We start from the raw sequence: 20089 nt of genomic DNA, 5'->3' as shown, positions 1-20089 counted from the left end.
CCGATTCAAGGCAGGTGGAGGGGTGACCGCCCGCTTAGGCCCTGGGACGCGATGAGGCAAGGGGAAGCCCCTCGGCCACCTCGGCTCTGTGCTCACGCGGCCGAGGTTCCGCGGGCGCAGGCCCGGCGGGGCGGGTGCGGGGCGGGAGGTGGCGCCGGGCGATGAGTGGCGGCTCCGGGTCCACCCCTGGCGCGCTGGTGCGGGCGGGAGGCGGGAGGCGGGGAGCGCAGGGGCGGCGGCGCAGAGAGCGCAGCAGCGAGCATGTGCCGCGGAGCCCAGTAACCAGGGACGACCGGGCAACTCCGCGGCCGCGCCGGCGCCCAGCCCAGCGCAGCTCGCGCCGCGGCGCTCAGAGGGCGGCGGCCGACGGCTGGGCCTGCCCCAGGGCTGCCCCGCGTCCCGGGTCCCGCGCCGCGCCCAGGGCGGCCGAGGCGCCGCCAGCCGCGCAGCGCAGCGTAGCGCACCGGAGCTCCGCGCCCGGGCCGCGCGGGCACGGCGCAGACAAAGGCGCGGCCCGGGCTCGGCCCAGCCCGGCCCGCCGGCCTCCGCGCGCCCCGCCCCGGCCGCCCCGGCCCGCGCCCGCCGAGCCACTCCTGCTGGGCGTCCCGCCGGGGTCCGGCCCGGGGGCGGGGGCCGCGGCCGCCGAGGATGGGGAAATCCAACAGCAAGTTGAAGCCCGAAGTTGTGGAGGAGCTGACCAGGAAAACCTACTGTGAGTGCGCGCCCGAGACCCCTTCCCCAGCGCCCCTCCCCCCACGCCCCGTCTCCCCCAGACCCCTCGTCCCGGCTCCGGGCCCGCTCTCCACGCCGTCAGTGCCGCAGCCCTCCCTCGGCCATTCCCTGCCCTGCCGTTGCCCCGGCCCCTCGGAAGCCCCGGGCTGCGGCCCCAACCGCACACCTAGCCCTTTTGTTCTAGGGCAACCAGCGCCCCACGCCCGGCCGTGGGTCGCCTGTCAGGGTGCGCGGGGCCACCCGCTGGTCGAGAGGGAAAGCCCTGACCCACCCGCAGCCCCCTCTCTGCAGCTGTCGGGGAAGGCAGGGGTGTGCGCGGGCCGGGGGCGGTGGTCCCGGCAGGGGGCGCCCGGTTGCGAGGTGGTTCCGGCTGCGGGGAGCTGCCTGGCACAAGCGTGGCGAGGCGGGTGATTCATGCATCACGATGCCACTGCTGCCGCTGCCGCTGCTGCTGCGAGGTTGGCCTGTCGCCCCCTCCCAGGCCCCGATCGTGTGTGTTGGGCGGTGGCGGCGGCGAGGTTTGTCAGAGACTCTTGGCAGAGGGGGCGGCCAAGGGTCCCGGGTGCCCTGTTGTATGTACAGGCCGGCGTCTTTGGCTCCGACCCTTCTGTCTCCATGTGCCACACTGGGAAATGGGTTTATGCAGCCGTGAGTGACCTGGTCGATCTCATCATTTAACCCTCCGGGGTCAAACCTAAGAGGAGAGTCTGTCAATATCAGCCTTCTCTAGATCTGTCCCAGTGTGTCCCCCCACTTCCCAACTGCAGTCCCCTCGCACCTCCCGGCTCCCTGTACCATGCTTCTCTCCTCCCTGCAGCCTCCCGGTCGACGCTCTGGCAGGCTGGGGGTTGAAGGCACTGGGTCCTGACCCACCCGTTTTTGTCTTGGGGGATGGGACAGAGGACAGCCCATCCCTTTGGTAGGGCCTCTGCCTGTATGTCTGACTTGGAAGGAGGTCGTGGCCCTGGCCTTGGGTTGGAATTTGGAGCCCCGTCCAGCCCCTCTGCACCCTCCCTGGGTCAGCCAATTGACTGCCAACCCCGTGTGATGATGGAGGCTTGGAGGCTTGGGAGGCAGGTTCCGCTGGTGCATTGCACAACCCCTGCTCCCTGCCGCTCTATGCACACACACTCCCTTGGTCTTCCGGGCACGTTTGCGGGTCTGTCCAAGCCCAAGCTTCAGCCCTGTGCCCCTCACCCCCATGTGCTTGGAGCAGAGGGGGCTTTCCTGAGTGGGCAATGGTGTGCTGAGAGGTCCCAGCCCTTCCCCCGTGGAATTCTGCAGCAAGGAGCTTGTAATCCTGGGAGCCGCTCCTAAAACGGGGAGGCTCTGAGCGAGGACCAGGGGCTCCTTCCTTGCTGCTCTTATCCTCTCTCCAAGGGTGGGGGGTGGGCCTTCCCAGTTTGGCTGCTGTTTTGTGAGGTTTGCTGGGCCTTCTTTTGGGCTCGGTCCAGATGTGGCCCATAGCTGTCAGCAGGCGGGCTGCATGTGGGACTTCCCGGGATCCTGTGCCCAGGAGGCAGAGGGTGAGGTGGGCTTCACCGGGAGATGTGGGCTTGGGCTGCACTGAGGGGGCCTCCATCATGGTGGAGCAGGGGAGCCGCCTGTAAGCTGAAGGAAACCAGGCTTTCTGCTCACTGGGCACGTCACACGCCGAGCTCTGTGGTGTTAGCCCTGGGCATGGGGAGCGCTGTTACTGTCCCCTTCTACAGATGGGGAAACCAAGGCTCAGGCAGGTGAATGGCATGCCCCGATCCCCCGGCCAGTCGCTCGGTGGTATCAGGACTTGAGCACAGGTCTGTCTGTCTCCAAAGTTACGCCTCAGAGCTCACGCTGAGAAGTCAGGGGGTCTTTTCTTCTGTGCGTCCATTTTTGGTTTCTGCTCTGAGCCACGGTGGTGGCTTCTGGCTGGATAGGGGCCTTGGCAGGCATTTGGTCCACCCCCCTCTCTCCAGGCAGATCGGTCCACTCTGGGAGAAGGTGAGTCGACAAGACCCTGTTAGGGGCTGGCCTGGTGGTGCTGGGCCAGGCTATTTTTAAAGGCCTTTGGGGACATGGAACAGTTTCTATCAGGGAGCGAGTTAGCTGGGTTCTGTTCCTAGCGCCCTTATTAGGGGTGGTGTGCCAGGCGGGGACTTCTTTGCCGCCTGTGTGTCCCTTGCTGATGCCAGCTCCCTCAGTGTAGGCCCTGGCCGTGTGGCTGTGTTGGCACTGACCAGGGCCACAGGTAGTTGTGGAATGAGAAATCCCAGCCGGAAGAGCAGAGGCAGTGTCCAGCTTGTTGTAAGGCCCCAGGTGGGCTTCCTGTTGGTGGGGAGTGGAGCCCTCTGCTCCTTGTTCAGGAGACTGTGTGTGGGGGGTGGGCAGGGGGTGGTCAGGAGAGGAGTGTTCAGGAAGGAGTCCCAAATGTCAGAATCCCCCGGAGAGCTTGCTCAGCGCCGAGGTGCCTGGGTCAGGTGGCGCTCCCAGACTTCTGATTCTTCAGGCCTGGTCCGCACCTGTATCTCTTGGTTCCCAGGAGCTGCAGGGAAGACCCACAACTAGTTCGGGGGTCTTGGCGAATCGAAGTGTCACCTGGTGTCCGAGGCTAACCCAGGGCCCCACACAGCTGGCTGCAGCGCCACTCGGCACCCCGAGGGGAGCCTGGAGGGTGTCCCCTGACTCCGTCCGGGACGCCATCCTCAGCGGTGAACCTCCTACCCCCCCCCCCCCCCCCCCCCCCGGGAAAGACCGTCCCACTGGTCTCTGTGTGTGAGGAAGCAGGGGACGGCGTAAAAGCTCCAGCTGTGTGGCCCTTGCTAGCTTGGATTCCGCTTGGCCGCAGCCCTCTGCCTTTCCGGCTTCTCACCGCCTAGATTTTTTTCCTCCTCTGCAGATAAGATGCTGTAAGTCTTCAGCGCCTCATACCCCAGTCCTGCCCCTTCCTGGCACAGTTCACATCCAGGAGCAAACAGGAGTTCACAAACAGGAGGGTCCAGAGAGGTGGGGGTCCCCGCCCAGCTGGGACTCAGGGCAGCAGCCAGTGCGGCCCCAGGCCTGCTTCTTTGGGGCTCTGGCCCGCTTTCTTCCAACTTGTCGGCGAGACTGTCATCATCCCTGTGCCCAGACTGTGGGACAGGCCGGCCCCTCACTTAACTGAGCCTCGGTTTCCTCATCTGTGGAATGGGTGTGCTCCTGGTGCCCGACCCCTAAGGGATGGACGCGTCAAAGGATACAGACAGCCTCATAAGTGGCAGACGGCGGCAGCCATCCGCAACACGTGACACTTGCCAAGGGTGCGAGGAGGCACGTTAGTGATCGTTGCTAACATCGCCGTTTTGATGACACAGTTCAGCTTCACCTTGAACTGGTCTTAGGTGTACCCTGTGGACGAAGTCCACAGGGGCGCCGACCCCGGCCCTGGTCTCTGTGTCTGGTGCCCATGGAAAGCTGGGCTCTTCGGTTTGCCCGAATCTTAGTAGGGTCTTGCTCTTTCTGCCGCGGTTCCCCTCTTCCCCAGCTCTTGTTAACTTTTAGGCTGCCGGGACCTACCTTTCATTGAATGCCCGCTCTGTGTTGGGCTCGGGATAGAGATGCGACAAGACAGATGTCTTTCCTGCCCTCAGGTGGAAACTGGCCAGGTAGACCAGAAAACCGAGCCGGGGGGGGCTCAAGCCATTTGCCGTCTGACCTGCGTCTGGTTCAAGGCTTCTGGGCCCCAGGCAGCTTCCCCAAGAGACATAAACCCCCACCCACTCTTCCTCATCCTCCCCCCACAGTGCTCGTGGTACTCCTTAGGGACCCTCTGTCCAGGGCCCGAGGAGGTCACCTCCTCCTTGTTGCTCTTGGATGGCCCAGGCTCCGTCTTGACCTTGCTTGCCAACCTTGAGTCTCTTTGGCCTTTTTTCTGATGCCCAGAATGGTGTCCGGCACACCCAGCTTGTAGAGGCGACAAGCATCGTCCTCAGTTGGCAGCTAAGGCCTCTGCACCCCAGAGCGGAGAAGGGGACCCCTGCACCCCAGAGCGGAGAAGGGGACCCCTGCGGGGGGAGGGAGTCAGGTTGAGAGAGGCTGGCTCTTACTGGTTGAACTCTAGGGTGGCTCGGGCTTTGGGAAGGGTGCCCTGAAAGTCCCTCCTGCAGGATAAGGAATATTCTCAGGTCACCGTTCCCTCCCCGCAACTCTGCTGCACCAGAGGGGGCGAGATAGTGCCCTGGCGGGAGGCCGAGTCTGGCACCCATCTTGGGACAAACGATGGCGTCGGGGTATGGAAGGCCCCAGAGCCAGGTTTTTTTTTAAGGTCTGGCCTACTTTCTTCCAGCTTGTTGGAGAGGCCATGAGCCAGGGGTAAGCCGTCCGGGAGGGGCAAGGCCCAGAGGGAGGGGGTGGCTTCTGCGCTCTCTGCGCATCCTGTGTGCACGGGGTAAGACACGGAAGCCTGCGTCCTGTCCCAGGCGGCTAAGCAGGGCAGCGGCAGGAGGAATGAGGCTAGACTCTAACACCAAGTTGCGCGAGAAACATCAGGTCTGTTGTCAGGACAGAACTCAACATCCTGGAGAACTGGGCTGGGTCCTCCTCAGGCTCTGTGACTGGGCGGGTCCCTCGCCTTCTCTGAGCATGATTTTGCTCATCTGTAATGCCTGGTCATGTGACTCTGGGGATCCAAATGGGGGAGTGCTGCGAGGTCCAGGATGTGGGGCAGAGAGGGCTTGGGGGCTGCTTGGCCGCAGTCCCAGGGACAGAAGGAGGCCTCAGGGGCCAGGTGGGCAGGGGTTCTAGCCCTTTCCTTGGGCGAGCCCCTTTTTTGGAAGATGAGCGGGGCATCCGGGGGGCCCCAAAGGTGGGGAGGACTCAGGGCACGGGAAGGGTATAGCATAGTGCCTGGTTCTGAGGACACTTTAACCTCTCTTGATGGAAGCTGGCTTTAGGATGCAAGTCCTCTGTCCCCCAGAGCAGAACGGGCTGAGTGGGTCTACGTCCCCACCCCTTGTTGAGAGAAGCGCAGGAGACCAGAGAGGGGCAGGGACTCGTGGGGGACCCGCACTGGCCATGAGTGGCAGCCGAGGACAGCCTCTGTGCCTGGCCTGGTCACAGAGCCAACTCACCCTGTCCTGGCTCCTTCTGCCTTGTCCAGCTCCATGTTAAACTTGACCTGGCCCCTTCCGCCCCAGAGAGTTCTGTCATCTCACATCTCCCAGTGTCAGGTAAAAACACTTTCTCCTGGCTGTGGCCTTGGGGTTGGACCCAGCTTCCTCTGCTCCCAAGGCCAGGCCCAAGCCCCTTTGGGGCAGGTTTTGGGCAGTGGGAGATGCAGCTGGCCACCAGGCCTGTCCCATGTCACCCCCCACCAAGAGTCCCATAGGAAGGGATTTGGACATTTTTCAAGATGAGGGACATGGATGGAGGTGGTGGGGACCTGCTGGATTGGGGTTTGGAGGTCGTTTTTGCCTATAGTCCAGAGAGTGGGTTGGAGGAGAGGGGTATAACCAAGGCCTAGGGATTAGGGTGTCGGTGGAGAGGGGACCAAGGACAGATTTTGAATATGTTTAGGAGGAAGACGAACCAGGATTTGATATATAGGTTTCCTTATCTTGTATACTTGGAATTATATACTTTTATTTTCCAACTTATTACACCCTGACAATTGTGAATGTCTGCCTGTGCCATTAACCATTCTTCTAAAAATGATTTTTAAATGGTGCATCGTAGAAATGCAACATCATTTAATCCCCTGCCGTTGGATAGTATGTTGCTTTTAGAATATAAACCGTGTTGGGGCCAGCATCTTTGCACATATCTCTTCTTAAAGATAGATTCCCCAAAAGGAAGCCACGGAGTTGAAGGCTGGGGACATCGTAAAATGCTTTTGATTGAAACATTGTCACACTGCTCTCCAGAAAGTATGTTCCCATTTATATTTTCAGAGAAAGTGGACAAGCTGCCTATTTCCCTGCATTCTTGCCAGCACTGAGTATTATTGTTTTCCCTCATCCTTGCCAACTTTATGGGGAAAGAAAGAGTAGCTCACTGTTTCAACGTTCATTTCCTTGATTACTGCTACATGGAATCCTAGACTCTCTGAGCTAGAGGAGACTTGGGGGTCACGCGGTCCAATGCCCGTGGTTTCCAAATGGATAGATGGGGTACCAGAGAAGTGAAATCTCTCTCCCAAGTCACAGGGCAAATGTGGGGCAGGAACAGATTTAGTGCCTCCTCTAGGGGCGCCCCCACTCTGCTGTTGGGGTCCAGGTGGGGATGTCTTGCTTTCTTCATTGAAGTTTCTTCTGGAGTGGTTTGTCTTGTCCTAAATATCTCTTGCTGTCAGATTAGAAAAACAACAAAAACAGATTGTCCCCTTTCCTATCACATCAAGATGAAACACTGCGCATCCTGGGGGTGGGCTCTTTATCAGGGCAGAGACGCACAGATTGACGCGCCAAGTTCCCAGGTACCTTGAAACTGGGGTCAGCTTCCCCGCCAGGGGCAGGGCAGCAGTGCTGAGGGCTTGGAGGCCGGCTTGTCGGTTCCTGGCTTTGTGACTCTGGCGAGGGCCCCCTCCCCACCCCCGAGCTCTGGGTGGCTCTTGTGTCAGATGGGGACAGACAACAGTGCTTTCCCCACGGGCAGGCACAGGGCCCGCCATGTTGTCAGTGCTGGGGGCTGCATGGCCTTCGGAGTCAGAAGACAGTGGTCCGTGGCCCCAGGTGGCCCCAGGATGAGCTGTCACAGGCCCCCGCCCGCACTGGCCATGAGTGGCAGCCGAGGACAGCCTCTGTGCCTGGCCTGGCCGCATTGCTCACGTGGTCGGGAAGGAGAGCCCGCCCTGGAGTGCTGGGTTTTAGGGTCCCGCGTGCCTGTGGACTCGGAGGGCTGGAGACACACCTGCCTGGGCTTCACTCCCAGAACAACTTGTGGCCCAGATAGCGACTTTAGGGTCACGGGTGCCCCTGGGGCTCAGTTCCCCTTCTTCTGCAGTGCTCGGGTTGCCAGACGGTGAGACTGGTGTGGGGAAGCTGCACCTGGGCCCCCGGATGGAGCGTGCTTGGGCTCTGGTGTTTGGTGGCCATCTCAGCTGTGGGGATAGCTCTTGGTCTCTTCGCGTGTCAGTTTCTCATCTGTGAGCTGGGGATGATGATGCCTCTGCGACGGGGCTGTCGTGTGTGAAGTGGGGAATAGTGGAGACTCCGAGTTGGGTGGCCCTGCTGGGTGCGCCCCTTAGCTCATCTGCGGTGATGGGGAATCTGTCAGCCACAAGGCCTCTGTGCCAGAGGCTGTCCCCGTGGGGAGAGTTAGCCATGAAGCACGTCCATGTGACCCAGGCCCAGGTCACACACATTCATCCCCCACTGGTCCCGGGAGCCCATGGGGTTCCCATTTTACAGATGAGGACCCTGAGGTTCAGAGGGGACCAGCGCTGGCCCAAGGCCACACATCTGGAGAGCGGTGCCGCTGGAGTTTGCCCCGGGTGGTCACGAGGGGCCCCTTGGGGGTGGGGGACGCTGAGAAGCCACTGTGGAGGTGTGTGGCTGAGCATGAGTGAGTGTGGGTGCCTGGTGTGGGTGGGAGGGTGGGGTGGGTGCTGCGAGTCATGTGTGAGCCCTGGTGCCTGTGGGCATGCTCCGAGTGTGAGGGACGGGGTCGTGGCATGTGTCAGGAGTGGGTGAGTGGGCACGCCTGCGTGTGCAGCTCTGTGAATGTAGACACGCGTTGGGGGCGGGGCGCTTGGATGGGAGGCACAGACAGGCCACAGGCCCGGATCAAACGCTGACTGCTTGGCTGCCTGCTCTGGGACCTGACGACGTGGCTGCCACTTCCGCCCTGGCCACGGTGGTCCTCGGGCAGGGGGCAATAGCTCGGGGCAATGTCAGTAATGACGACTCCCATTTGCCAGGCGGGTCCTCAGAGCCAGGAGTGCTGAGTGCAGGTTCCCCCTTTGTCTTACCACAGCTCTGGGAGGAGGGGCGGCATGCCCACTTCACAGATGAAGAAAAGGGGGCCCAGGCAGGTTCGGGGACATGCCCAGGGCCTCCCAGCCAGGGGACAAGGTGGGGCTCAGGCTCAGATTTTCACATGGACACAGCCACGCTCTCCCTACCACGGGCCCACCTCCCACAATCTCTTCGAGTCTTGCCTTAGAGCTGCCGCAGAGGGTAGTGAGCACCCCATTGTGGGAGGCATTCAAGCAGCTGCTGGAACGGCAGTCACTGGCCTGGCCCCCTGGATCCCTGGCAGGGTGTGAGGTTGGACAGTGGGTGGACCCTTCTAGCTGTGAACACGCAGCCCTACAGGTCCCGGGTGCTCTGCTTCCTGTCGGGTTTCCGGGCAGCCTCGGCTCGGCTTCCTCTGGGGAAGAGGCCGAGCTGAGGCCTGTGGGAAGGCGGCAGAAGCGTGGCGAGAGGTCGGAGCGTGCGGTGGGCAGCTGCCCAGTACTCAGGCCTCTGCGGCCTCTCAGCCTCTGCCCATTCTGGCAGAGCCTTGGGTGCCGACCACATGCCAGTGTGGTGCCGATCCCACCGAATCCTCCCAACCTGTGAGCCCATGGGAAAGTGTTGGCACCCTCCCACTCTTGGGGAGCCTGCGGGCTGGGTCTGGAAGGCAGAGGGCAGCCGAGGACAAGGCCGTGGGGAGTGACAGCCCCTGGTTGTCCTGGCCCGTCCTGCCCTGCTCACGCCTGGCAGGGCCCCGGTGCCTCCGGGGTGTTGGTGTCCTCGCAGGTGCACTGTGGGGCTCCGGCACACAGTGACAGATGGGACCTCAGGATCTTGAGGTCTGGCAGCAGTGCCCGGCCGGGCACTCGCACGGGGCGGGCCTGGGCACACCTCGGGAAGGCTTTGGGCTTTCCACAGTGCTCGGCCACGTGTTGCTGTTTTGCTCCTTGACTGATGGGAACGGGAACCCACCCATGGGTGCCCCTGACCTGCAATCTGATGGGCAGGGGAGTTGCCAGGGAGTCAGAGTTTGGGGTCCTGGCCCCAGCCTGACATGCCTGGCCTTTGGCCGCCCCTCTCTGGGCCTCCGTTCCCTCCTCTCCCTTTGTGAGAAGGGTGGTCAGCTTTTCTCAGCCCCAGGGAACCCTGGTGGTGCCATCTGGGAGGGGGTGCTCCCTGCCGAGTGAGCCCGGGTGGGGGTGCCCAGGAAGGGATGCAGGGCTGCTGCTGGCTGTGGCCTTCCTGTCTCACAAGGTGGCCCCAGGAAGCTGGCGGGGCATCCAGGCCACCAGCTTGGATTCCCTGGCCAGGGAGAAGGGGGAGGGCCGGAGGAATGTGGTTTTGAGGAATGTTTAACCCGGGGCAGAAATAGCTTTCCACTTTTATTTCAGGCTTGACTTTTCAGCTACGAAACAGGCTCAAAGGCTCTCTCCCCAGCCTCCTCTGGCTTCCCCACTGCTCTGGCCTTTTGGGGACAGAAAGTGGCCTCCTTTTTTTTTTTAAACTAGGGAGCTGCTGTGGGAACCAGAGGGGCTCTGGATTTGTACACAGACCAATCTGGGTTCAAATCTGCCCATCTCTACGTCCCACCCCTGTGACCACTGCCTCCTCTGAACTCTGCAGCTTCGTGGTGGCTTGTCAGATAGGTGCAGTGCCAGAGCTCTTGCTGGGGGCCGGCCGGGCCTGGGTTCGAGTCCCTGCTCCTCTCGTCAGCTCCGGGACCTCAGCCAAGCTGTTCTGCTTAAGCCTCCTCACTTCATCTGTCAAATGGGCAGAGCCGACCATCCTGCCTCCCAGGACTGGGGACAGAATGAGTGTGAGAACACTGGCCAAAGGGCCTGGCACACCCTGGGCTAGAACCCCAACTCTGAGTCCTGGGGCCTGCCCCCTCCAAGGGGCCATGTGTCCTGTGGGCTTGCTGCCGGGCCAGTGAGGGTCCATGGCCTGGGCGACGCTTCCATTCCCCTTGTGTCACTGAGGGCAGGACCCGCCCTCACCCACACTCAGCTCCACGGCCCCTTCCACGGGAGGTGACAGTGCCACCCCCCCCCCCACGGTCTGCTGGCGAGGACATGTTTAACTTTCCCCCTTCCCACCGCCTTTAGCACCGTGAGGCGGGGGCCGAGCCTCACTGCCGGGTCCACTGCCGAATCCCAGCCCCTAGAATATAGCCTGCACAAGGTGTCGGAACAGGTGAAAAATCAAATACATAAACGAACCAGCTAACGAGGGAATCAACTTTCTTCTCATCCATCTTGGGTCCCTCCTTTCTGTTTGTCTCCGGCCCACTCCTGCCTCCTGGGCTGGGGGATGGAGGGTTTGCTGAGTCCGGGGCCCCTGAGAAGCCAGGTGCTGGGGGGCTGGCCCTCAGCGGGACAGGCTGAGCAAGGACCCCAGATCCCTGTCACCTTCTGGGAATGCAGAGACCAGGAGGGGTCCCAACTGCCCGGTAAGCTAGCAAGCACGGCCCCTCCTCCTGGGCCCCTCCTGTTCCTGCCTCTTTGTAGGAACCGAAAGATTCCTGTTCAAAGGCGGGAGATGCGGCTATTTTTGGCGCTGTGGGGGAAAAGCAAATGCCTCCCTTCTGTTCGAAAATACACAGTGCACGAGCCGGGCAGACGGGGAGCTCGACGGGGCTCAGAGCCCGAGCCCGTGGTCCTGCCTCCTCTCTGTGGCGTGGTTGCCCACACGGCCACGTTGGGCGATTATTGTTCCCAGCCCGCCTGAGATGAGGCCCTTGCTGGGCCCGAGCAGAACACGACCCTAATTAAAACCACGAGCAGCCATTAGTCAGCCACCGCAAAGGAGAGAAGCGAGCCTGCGGCCTGCTCCCCGCCCGCTGTGCAGCGGGGGGCAGCTGGGGGCGGGAGGACCAGCCGGGGTCCTCGGGCCACCCCGCTCTACCTGTTTCAGGAAGCGTTTGTGGACGCCTGTCTCATGCCCGGTCCGGCAGACGTCAGGACACAGGGCGGATGGGACAGCTGGATTTGTGGTCCCCCTGGCATTCACAGTGTGGCCGGGGTCAGGTGTGAGGCCCGGATGGGCCTCCCGACAGCGGGCACTACACAGTGCCGTGCGAATCCACCTGGTCTGGGCTCATCTGAGTGCACCTGTGTCCGGGGCATGGTTGTCCCCTGGGGTCCCTGGGCCCAGTGCAGGGCCTGGCCCACTGAGAGTGCTCAGCGATTGTTGGATAGAGGAAGGGGTGAAAAATCCAGTTTGCCCCTTCTAGCCACCCTGCACGGAAGGGATTGCCACCACCGCAGCCCCATTTTCCAGGTGAGGAAACTGAGGCCCAGAGAGTGAATTCAGTTTCCCAAGGTCACATGGGGGCTAAGGAATGACTCCATTCGGAAAAAGCCCCTTCCCGTTGAACCGGTGCCTCCCACCTTCCACAGTGTCCAGCCCCCGCAGCTCTCAGGAAAATGTTCGTGGAGTTGGGCTGAACCCAGTCCACCCGGGGGGCTCTCCACCTGGAGTCCTGAACAAGTCCCTCGTGCCAGCCCTCCCCCAGTGTCCTGAAGGAAGCAGAAGGTTGGTTCACCTCCTCCAGGACCTGCTGTTCTGGAAGATTCAGAGATTGGCAGCGGAGATGGCTTGAACTGGGGAGCAGATCTTGGGGCCTTACCTTGTCGTGTGTGTGTATATGTGTGTGTGTGCGTGTGTGTGTGTGAGAGAGAGAGAGAGAGAGATGGGGGGAGAGAAAGGGAGGGGGGCAGGGGGGAAGCATCAGGGCACAGGCATTTATTAACCAGGAACAACTAAGTTTTAGGAAATAAAGGTCGCCACGTGTCCTTGCCACTCACCCACCTAAAACAAGCCCAGCACACGCCTTCTGCAAGAGGAGAAACACACTGAGCGCCTACTGTGTGCCAGATGCTGGTTTATGGCTGCGACGTAAGCAGACAGACCCTGCCCCGCCGAGCCCACAGCCAGTGGGGAGGACAAAATGGGAGGAGGACAAGGACAAAGCCATTCACGTTGCTTCTCAGAGGTCACTGTCATTAACACTTTCACCCACTTCCTTCCGGCCTTTTCCTGTGTACGTAGCTCATAGCTGTGGGAGGTTTTATCCTCGAGGCTCAGAGAGGTTAACTGACTCGTCCCGCGTGGCATAGCTGGACCGTGGGGGAGGCCGTGTGCCCCGGTGTGGGTTGATCCGTCAAAGCCAGTCGTAGCAGATGAGCAGATATTGAGGCCCTTTGCTTCCCAGCCCCAGCAGCTCTTTGTTGGGGAGTCAGAGAAACCAAAGATTCGAAGCCTCTTTGAGGGAATCGCCCGGTAGAGGAATCGGGCAGGATGTGAAAACGGTTGCCTCCCAGCGTGTCCTTGTGTGACGTTTCAGACCCCGCACCCCGAGGGTGGGATCACACAGACACTCTGGCCCCAGTCCCAGCTCCACCTCGGGTTGGGCGCTTCCCCTCTGGGAGCCTCAGTGTCCTCATCTACGTGATGGGGATAGTCACAGGCCTCGCCTCTCAGCCGCGTGCGGGCACTGGGCTGGGCCCGGATCGGGCAGGCACTGCGTGCCTCGTAAGGGGATGCCCGCTCTTTTCATCTTGCTGTCCCCGGACACCACAAGACAAAGTGCTTGAGAATTTTTTGGGGAAAATTCTTTAATTTATATAGTAATTGAAATCAATGTATTTTATAATTTTATTTTTGGAGTAAAACAGACACCTGTAAATGATGGAGCAGAATGCAAACTTTGTGGAAATGTTGGAGCTGGAACACAAGGGCTGGAACTAACCCTTGTTTTGGGTTGTGGCCTGGGACTCTGCCCCCCTACTTCCGGGGGCACCAGCCCTCTGCCCCAGGGCTGGCGGAGGGTACCTGCTCCAGAAGGAAGCACTTCGACCTACCGAGAGGTGGTTGGATTGCACATTCCTACGAGGTTTGTCAGAGGAGCAAACTGAGGCCCGAGAGGGAGGCCCACCAAGACTCAAGCTGCATTTGGCAAATCTGAGAAGGGTCGCAGCATCCAGGAGAAAGAGGGTGCCAGGGGCTGGCTGTGCAGGGGAGGCGCTGCCAAAAGTGTCTGATGGGCAGGTGCGGCTGTTCCCTGCTGGACTGTGCACCCCAAGTCTCATGCCCCCCAGTGCTTACCGCGGCCTCCAGGGTCAGCGGGTGGCCCCCTTCCTTGGGGTGATCACCGCCAGGGTGAAGCCTTCCTGAGCCCAGGCTCTGGAGTCAGACGGCCCTGGGCTCCCGCCGCACCACCACCACGGGCCGAGTGGCCTCAGATGAGAGCCTTCCCCCTCTGTGAGGCCTCAGTTCCTCCACCAGCAACGTGGGCTGGCGGGCCCCCGCCTCTCGAAGCCGAGGTGCAGCACGACAGCTCAGCTATGGAGCGGTCTGGGGCTTGGGGGGGTCCTGGGGGACTTGGATTGGGATCTGAGCAGCTCTGAGCTGCGTCTCGCACCTGAATTTCTCTGTGTCTGAGCTACTTTCCCTGCCAGCCTCCTCTCCTGCTGCCCTGAGTGTTATTCTGACACTTTCAGAGCCATCACGATGGCCTCATGTCTCCACGGCGAGCTCTTGTCACAGGCTGGGCCAGTGCTTTTGACCTGGGTCCTCTGGTTGACGGCAGTCCCATGGTGGAAGAGGAGACCTGGGCGCAGAGAGGGGAGTGTTGGCCAGGTCACACAGCGTGCACAGAAGTCCACGGCAGGGAGAGAGTCTGGCTTCTGTGGCTACAGGCAGCTCAGCCAGGCCCGAGCTCAGGGTGGCAAGGAGTAGGTCCTAGGTGCTGGGGGACTCAGCTGGCCCAGCTTTGGCCCTACCTGTGACCCCCAAGCTCTGCAAGGCTCCGTGCTGTTCCGTGCACGAAGGGCCTGCTGCTGGGCCAGCAGCCACACAGCATCTCCCAGGTGTCATGAGTGGCCTGTGGATGGCAGCCTGATGTCCTCAGGCCCCTTCCCACTTTCCTGCCAACCCGGGTGGGAATGGTCTGTGCGAAGGTGGCCGGGTGTGAGCCCCGCCACCCCCATGGTGGGGAGAAGGGCCTGGAGCCAGGAGGGGAGTGCTGAGGGGGTAGCTCAGTCCCAAGTGCCCGGGAGTTCTAGGCCGTTCTAGGCAGGTGGCCAGGCCTCCTTTCTGGTGAGACTCAGGCCAGCCCTGGGGCCCTGCTACCCTGCAGCTGGGCATTTATGGGAGACAGGAGTGGGGTGGGTGGCGGCCGCCCATCTCCCTCCCCACCCTGGCTGAGGCCTGGACTAATAATCGCAGCAGCGGTAGCGATGGGCTCCAGGCCCTGTGCACGTGTTTGCATTGTATCTGATCTTGGCAGCTCTGCCGGAGGGCTCCAAGTCACCGATGAGCCTGAGGCCACTGTCCAAGGTCACCCCACGCTAGTGCATCTGGGACCTGCCGGGTTGTTTGCCTCAGAGCTAGGCATACCCTCCTGTGCCCACGGCACCCTCGCGGTGTGCGCAGGCGGCCCCTGGGCAGAGGGCCTGTGGGGCTCGTGGTCCTTGACTTGCTGTCTGCAAGGTGGTGGGGGGGGGGCAAGGCTGGGGCACCTGGAGACCGTGGGAAGCAGTTGGGCCAAGGTGGGAAGCTCGTCACCCCCTGTCTGCTGGAAACTGCCAGAGTGTGTTGTCTGGCCTCAGAAGCTGAGGGGGTTGTGATTTGGGGCTGGGAGCTTGTGGCACCTGGAGGCCTAGACAGCTCTTGGGTGTGGCAGGGCCAGGTGGGTGGGAAGCCTGCCCGCCTGCAGACACTCGATTCTCTGTCTTGTCCTCCCCTCTCCTCCTGTGTGCGGCCTTCCCAGTAAGCACAGCCCGATCCTGTCTGCTGTGAGCAGGAGGATGAGCCATTTCCTTCTTCACAGACAGGGAAACTGAGGCCCAGGCAGGGGAAGTGACAAGTCACGCAGCAAGGGAATGGCAGACCCAGGAATCCAGGTCCCATGAGACCACCATGCTATGTCCCTCCTGGGGGGCGGGCAACTCTCTGGGATGGAGGGAGGGGCCGGCAGGCTGGGGCGACAGGGTGCATCCTGACCCACCGCAGCTCCCCCCCCCGCCCCCCGCTAAAGAAGATTTGCTAAGAGGGCAGGGACAGGACTGAACTGGGGGTGATGGCTGCCGGGTGGGGAACAGATGGGAGGGAGAGATGGGGGTGAGAGGCTGGGCTGTGGTTGGAGGGGGTTACTGCAGAGCCCTGGACAGAGGGGTGTTTCTGGGTTTTCCAGGCAGCCAGGTTGGTGGGACTGTTGGGTAGGGCGGGAAGAGAGAGGGGTGTCCACAGGATGGAGATCCAAGAGGGGGAGGTCTGGCCTGGGGAAGGCACCCTTTTGGGTGGTGTGGAGTGTGGGGAAGCCTGGGCCATCTGAGAGGGCATAGGCAGGGGCTGAGCCAGCAGGGGTCCAGCTGGGGAGGAGCCTGGGGGTGGGGGCTGCAGGGTGCACGTGCCGCCTGCGCCCCCCCCCCACCCCCCGCGAGCTTGTGGAGAGACTCAAGGAACCCAGCATTGGAGGCTGAGCAAAGAAGGCTGGGGCTTGGGGAGGGGCTGTCCAAGGGGCTCAGCCCTTCTGGAAGGGGGACAGTCAGTGGTCAAAGTGTCCAGAGTAAGGGAGTTGGTGACAAGGGGTAGCTGGTGGCTAGGCCCAAATGGCCACTAGTTTCTCTTTTTGTCTTACCCTCGAACTCCAGTCCCCCTCGCTAACCTGTAGCTGTGATGGGGTTGGGGGGTGGGGGGCATGTGATGGCACTTGACCCTTGATATAGCCTTTGTCCCAAGAGGTGGAAACAGGGCCTGGGTGGCTGAAGAGGCCGAGAAGAGCTGGGAGTCTGCCCTGGGTCCCCTGCTGCTGCGAGCCCCTTTGTGGGAGCCGCCAGCCCCCTCTCTGCTCCCGCTGGGTTTGTGCTGAGCTTTAGTCAGGAGAGAGGTATTTTGCTTTAGCAAAACCAAAATCAGACTTAACATTTATTCTGGGCTCCAGGGACCGGCTCTCGTGTTCGTTCCTGGCAGACAAGAGCTGCGTGGAAGGAGGAGGAGCTGCTCTGGGGGTGGGCATCTGGGGTGCGGGCTGGGCAGCAGGCAGGGGCTGGGCCCCCTCCTGCCCTGCACCCCTGGTTCTTGGAGGTTAGTATGGAGGAGGGGTGGGATGGACTCCCAGCCTCTCGCTCCTCCGGTCCCAGCTGGGACCTGTCTGCCCACCTCTCCAGGGCTCTGTCTGGCAGGAGTTTATACCCCATCCTTCAGATGAGGGCTCTGAGGCTCAGAGAGGTTTAGTGACTTGTTTGGAGTAGCCCAGCCTACAAATAGCCAAGATGGGGTGCCCACCCGGAGCTGCCCATCATTCCAGCCGGGTGGCATAAGGCCATCCGGTTGAGGGTGGCCCACAGCTGGTTCAGATCCTGGTTTCCTGAGGGGCTTGGCCCCTCGGGCCTGGAGGCAGGAGTCTTCTAGAGAAAGGCAGCTCATTTTTATTAATTATTTTAATCATTTTTTATTTTTAAAATTTCTGTTATTTTTCAAAGGAACTTGGTGCCCTGGTAAAGCTGGTTTTCTTTCTTTTTCTTTAAAAAAATTATTTATTGATTTTAGACAGAGAGGGAAACATCGATTCGTTATCCCACTCAGGTATGCATTCATTGGCTGATTCCTGTACGCGCCCGGACTGGGGATGGACCCCGGGACCTTGGCGTATCAGGAACCCTGGCGATGTCCTAACCAACTGAGCCACCCGGCCAGGGCCAGGCAGCTTATGTTTAAAACTGGCCAGAGCCAGCTGTAATTGTGAGCATAATCGTGTTGTGAGAAGCGGGCTCTAGGATGTGTTCCAAGCTAGGCCAAGTGGCTTGGTGATGATGGGGGCGTCAGCAAGGGTTTGTTCTCCCGCGTGCGGGACACTGGCTGGGCCATGCTGGGAGGGGTGCCTTGGCCTCTGGGGACTTAGCGTCCAGCCGGGAAGATGAGGGGGGCAGAGTGCTTCTAATGAGGACCTACTGGGTGCCAGACGTCATGCCCAGCACTTTATGTGCGTCCCCACCCCGTAATACAGAGACGGTCTGTCCCACTTCCAGGTGAGTGAGCCAGGGCACGCAGAGGCGGGGTTCTCGCAGACAGCCCTGGCCCGGAGCGCTGGCTGGGAGGACCCCAGAGCCCTTTCCGCTGTGTTTTACCACTGCCCCTCCCTGCTTTGGCCCGGGCAGCGCCCTGTCTGACCCTCTGCTGTGGAGCCTGTGGGAAGACAGACTCCTTGTAAGGCACCGATTCCCAAACGTGGGGGGCTTCAGAGGGGCTGTGGTGAGGTCAGGAGGGTGTTCTGGGACAGGGACGTCCCCGCTGGGGTTGGAAGGCTGTGTAGGGGCAGAGGAACAGTAGGTGCAAAGGCCTGGGGGTGGGACAAGTTAGAGGAGCTTGAGGGGATCCCGGGATTGGGTGTGGGCAGCGAACATGGGTGGGGGGCCGGTTGCCTAGGGCGGGTGACCTTCCTGCCTGCCCCTCAGCCCTGACCTCTGAGCCTTGAGTGGGGTCCCACCCAAGGTAAAGTCTGCCTGTTAATTTCACACGTGGATGGAGGCCCCAGGATGGGGGTGGGGGCGGGGATGAGGCCTAGGGGGGGACCCTGCACCTTGGAATGTCACTCTGGTTATCTGGGCGAAGAGTAGAGGCAGAGGGACCCTGAAATTGTCCTCTAGGTCCCTCATCCCTCGCAGTGCCTGTGGTGGTCGGAGATGCTCAGGGCACAGGACCCGGCCCCCCCTCCGGTGCTGGGGGTTGGGGGCGCACAGGTGCTGGGCTGATGAGAACAAGCGTTTCTTCCCAGCTTTTTATTTTGAAAAGTCAAGAGAGACATCGCGATAACAGTGCGGTGAGCACCCGTGTGTCCTTCACCAGCAGACGGTCCCCAACCTCAGATGGTGTGACTTCCGATTTTTCCACAGCGGCGGGGAAGTGATACACATTCAGTAGATGCCGATGTCACCTTTTGAATTTCGCTCTTTGCCTGGGTTAGCGATATTCGACACGATGCCCTCCCGTGATGCTGGGCCGGCCAGCGAGCCGTGGCTCCGGTGTGCCACGCGGTCATGCTGGTGAACCGCCGGCGCCCCACCGTGTAGCAGGAAACGCGTTTTTCAACTTGTAGTGTCTTCACTTACTATGGGTTTATTGGGATGTAACCCCACCCTAACCAGGGAGCATCTGCGGCTTTTCCAGCTGTCAACAAATTTCCCACACATTGGCTTCCTCTTTCCAAAGCTTCGCTCGTGTATTTCTGCACCTGTCACGAGAAGCAGCAGGCGTCCTGACCCTCCCCCCCCCAACACTTCAGGGCACATCTCCAAGGAAATAGGACATTTTCTCGCACAGCTTCTCTAGTGTTAGCTCTCCCGAGAAAATCGTCAGCGAGTCCCATCAGGGTGTCAAACCGCCGGCCCACGGCGAGTCTCACCGCCGCCCCCGCCCCCCGCCACCGGCTGTCCCAACAAGGCCCCTTCAGCTGGTTGCAATTCCAGATCCTGGACCCATTCCAGGCATTTCGAGCTGCTTTGGGTGCCTCGCCTCTTTGGTTTCTTTCCGGAACAGTCCCCGGGCCTTGTTCTACCTTTCAGGGCGCTGACTTGCTGAAGGGCCCCGGCCACCTGTGTGTGGAGCAGCCGGGTTTTTGTGATTGCGTCCTCACATTAGACTCAGGTTAAATCGTTTCGGCAGGAGAGCTCCGAGGACAGCGTCCTCCCACCGCGTCAAACCGGGGGCACACGTCAGGGCGTTTTACGACGGGGAGGCCAGGTTTGGTCAAAGCCAGTCCTCTTTTAACAGTTCATCTTTATGATGTTTAGAAAGGTATGACCAGCGCATGTCACTGGTGATTGTATGGATGCTGTTGCTTAGACCGAAGCTAGATCAGGCAGGTGAGTGAAAAGAAGCTTCCCAGTGAGTCCTCAGACTGCAGGGGAAGGGCAGGGAAGAATCCAGGAGGTGCTGCGGGACTAGCTGGACCCGGTGGTGAGAATGAATGTCTCCGTGTGGGGCTGACCCATGCAGAGGTCCTGCAGCGCCTCCTCCTGGCCGTGGCCTTGGGTCCTTCCCCAGGTGGCCGCCATGGCTCACTGCCTCACCTGAAGGAACAGTGAGGGCCACTGTTCAGCTCCAGGTTGGGATGGGAGCTGGCAAGTGGGAGGCTAGGACTTGGATGCAGGCCTGTCTGACCCCGGTGGAGGTGGGGCAGGTGGCCAGGCCCTCAGGATGCTGCCTGCTGCCCACCCTCTGTCCCCTTCCGAGACTCTCCCGGACTCCAGGCAGGGGAGCGGGGGAAAGCTGCTGGCCCCGGCTTGGTGCCAGGACGGCTGACAGACTCGTCTGTTTCCGAAAGGTTAATGAGCTGGCTAAAGCATCGGGTGGGGCTTGTCTCCCCCACCCCAGGTCCCATCCCTTGGAGCTTGGCCGCCTGCCATCTGCCCTGTGTTCTGTGTTGGGGAAGGTCTAGTGGGAGAGGG

At 61.1% G+C, this 20089-nt stretch overlaps 1 protein-coding gene across 2 annotated transcripts in view; it reads left to right on the top strand.

Annotated features, from left to right (window-relative positions):
* The first annotated feature begins 243 nt into the window (after positions 1 to 243).
* The window catches only part of NCS1 (neuronal calcium sensor 1), a 45184-nt gene continuing 25338 nt past the window's right edge, over positions 244 to 20089 (top strand). For both annotated transcript variants that reach the window (XM_053919699.2, XM_053919697.2), the window contains exon 1: positions 244 to 712. In XM_053919699.2, the coding sequence (XP_053775674.1) occupies positions 649 to 712 (64 nt within the window). In that variant the 5' untranslated portion in view covers positions 244 to 648. The remainder of the gene's footprint in view (positions 713 to 20089) is intronic.

Source organism: Desmodus rotundus, chromosome 1, assembly GCF_022682495.2.
Source record: "Desmodus rotundus isolate HL8 chromosome 1, HLdesRot8A.1, whole genome shotgun sequence".
NCBI classification, from domain to species: domain Eukaryota; kingdom Metazoa; phylum Chordata; class Mammalia; order Chiroptera; family Phyllostomidae; genus Desmodus; species Desmodus rotundus.
The sequence above is the reverse complement of the archived record's forward strand: the minus strand, read 5'-3'. Positions and strand labels throughout refer to the sequence as shown.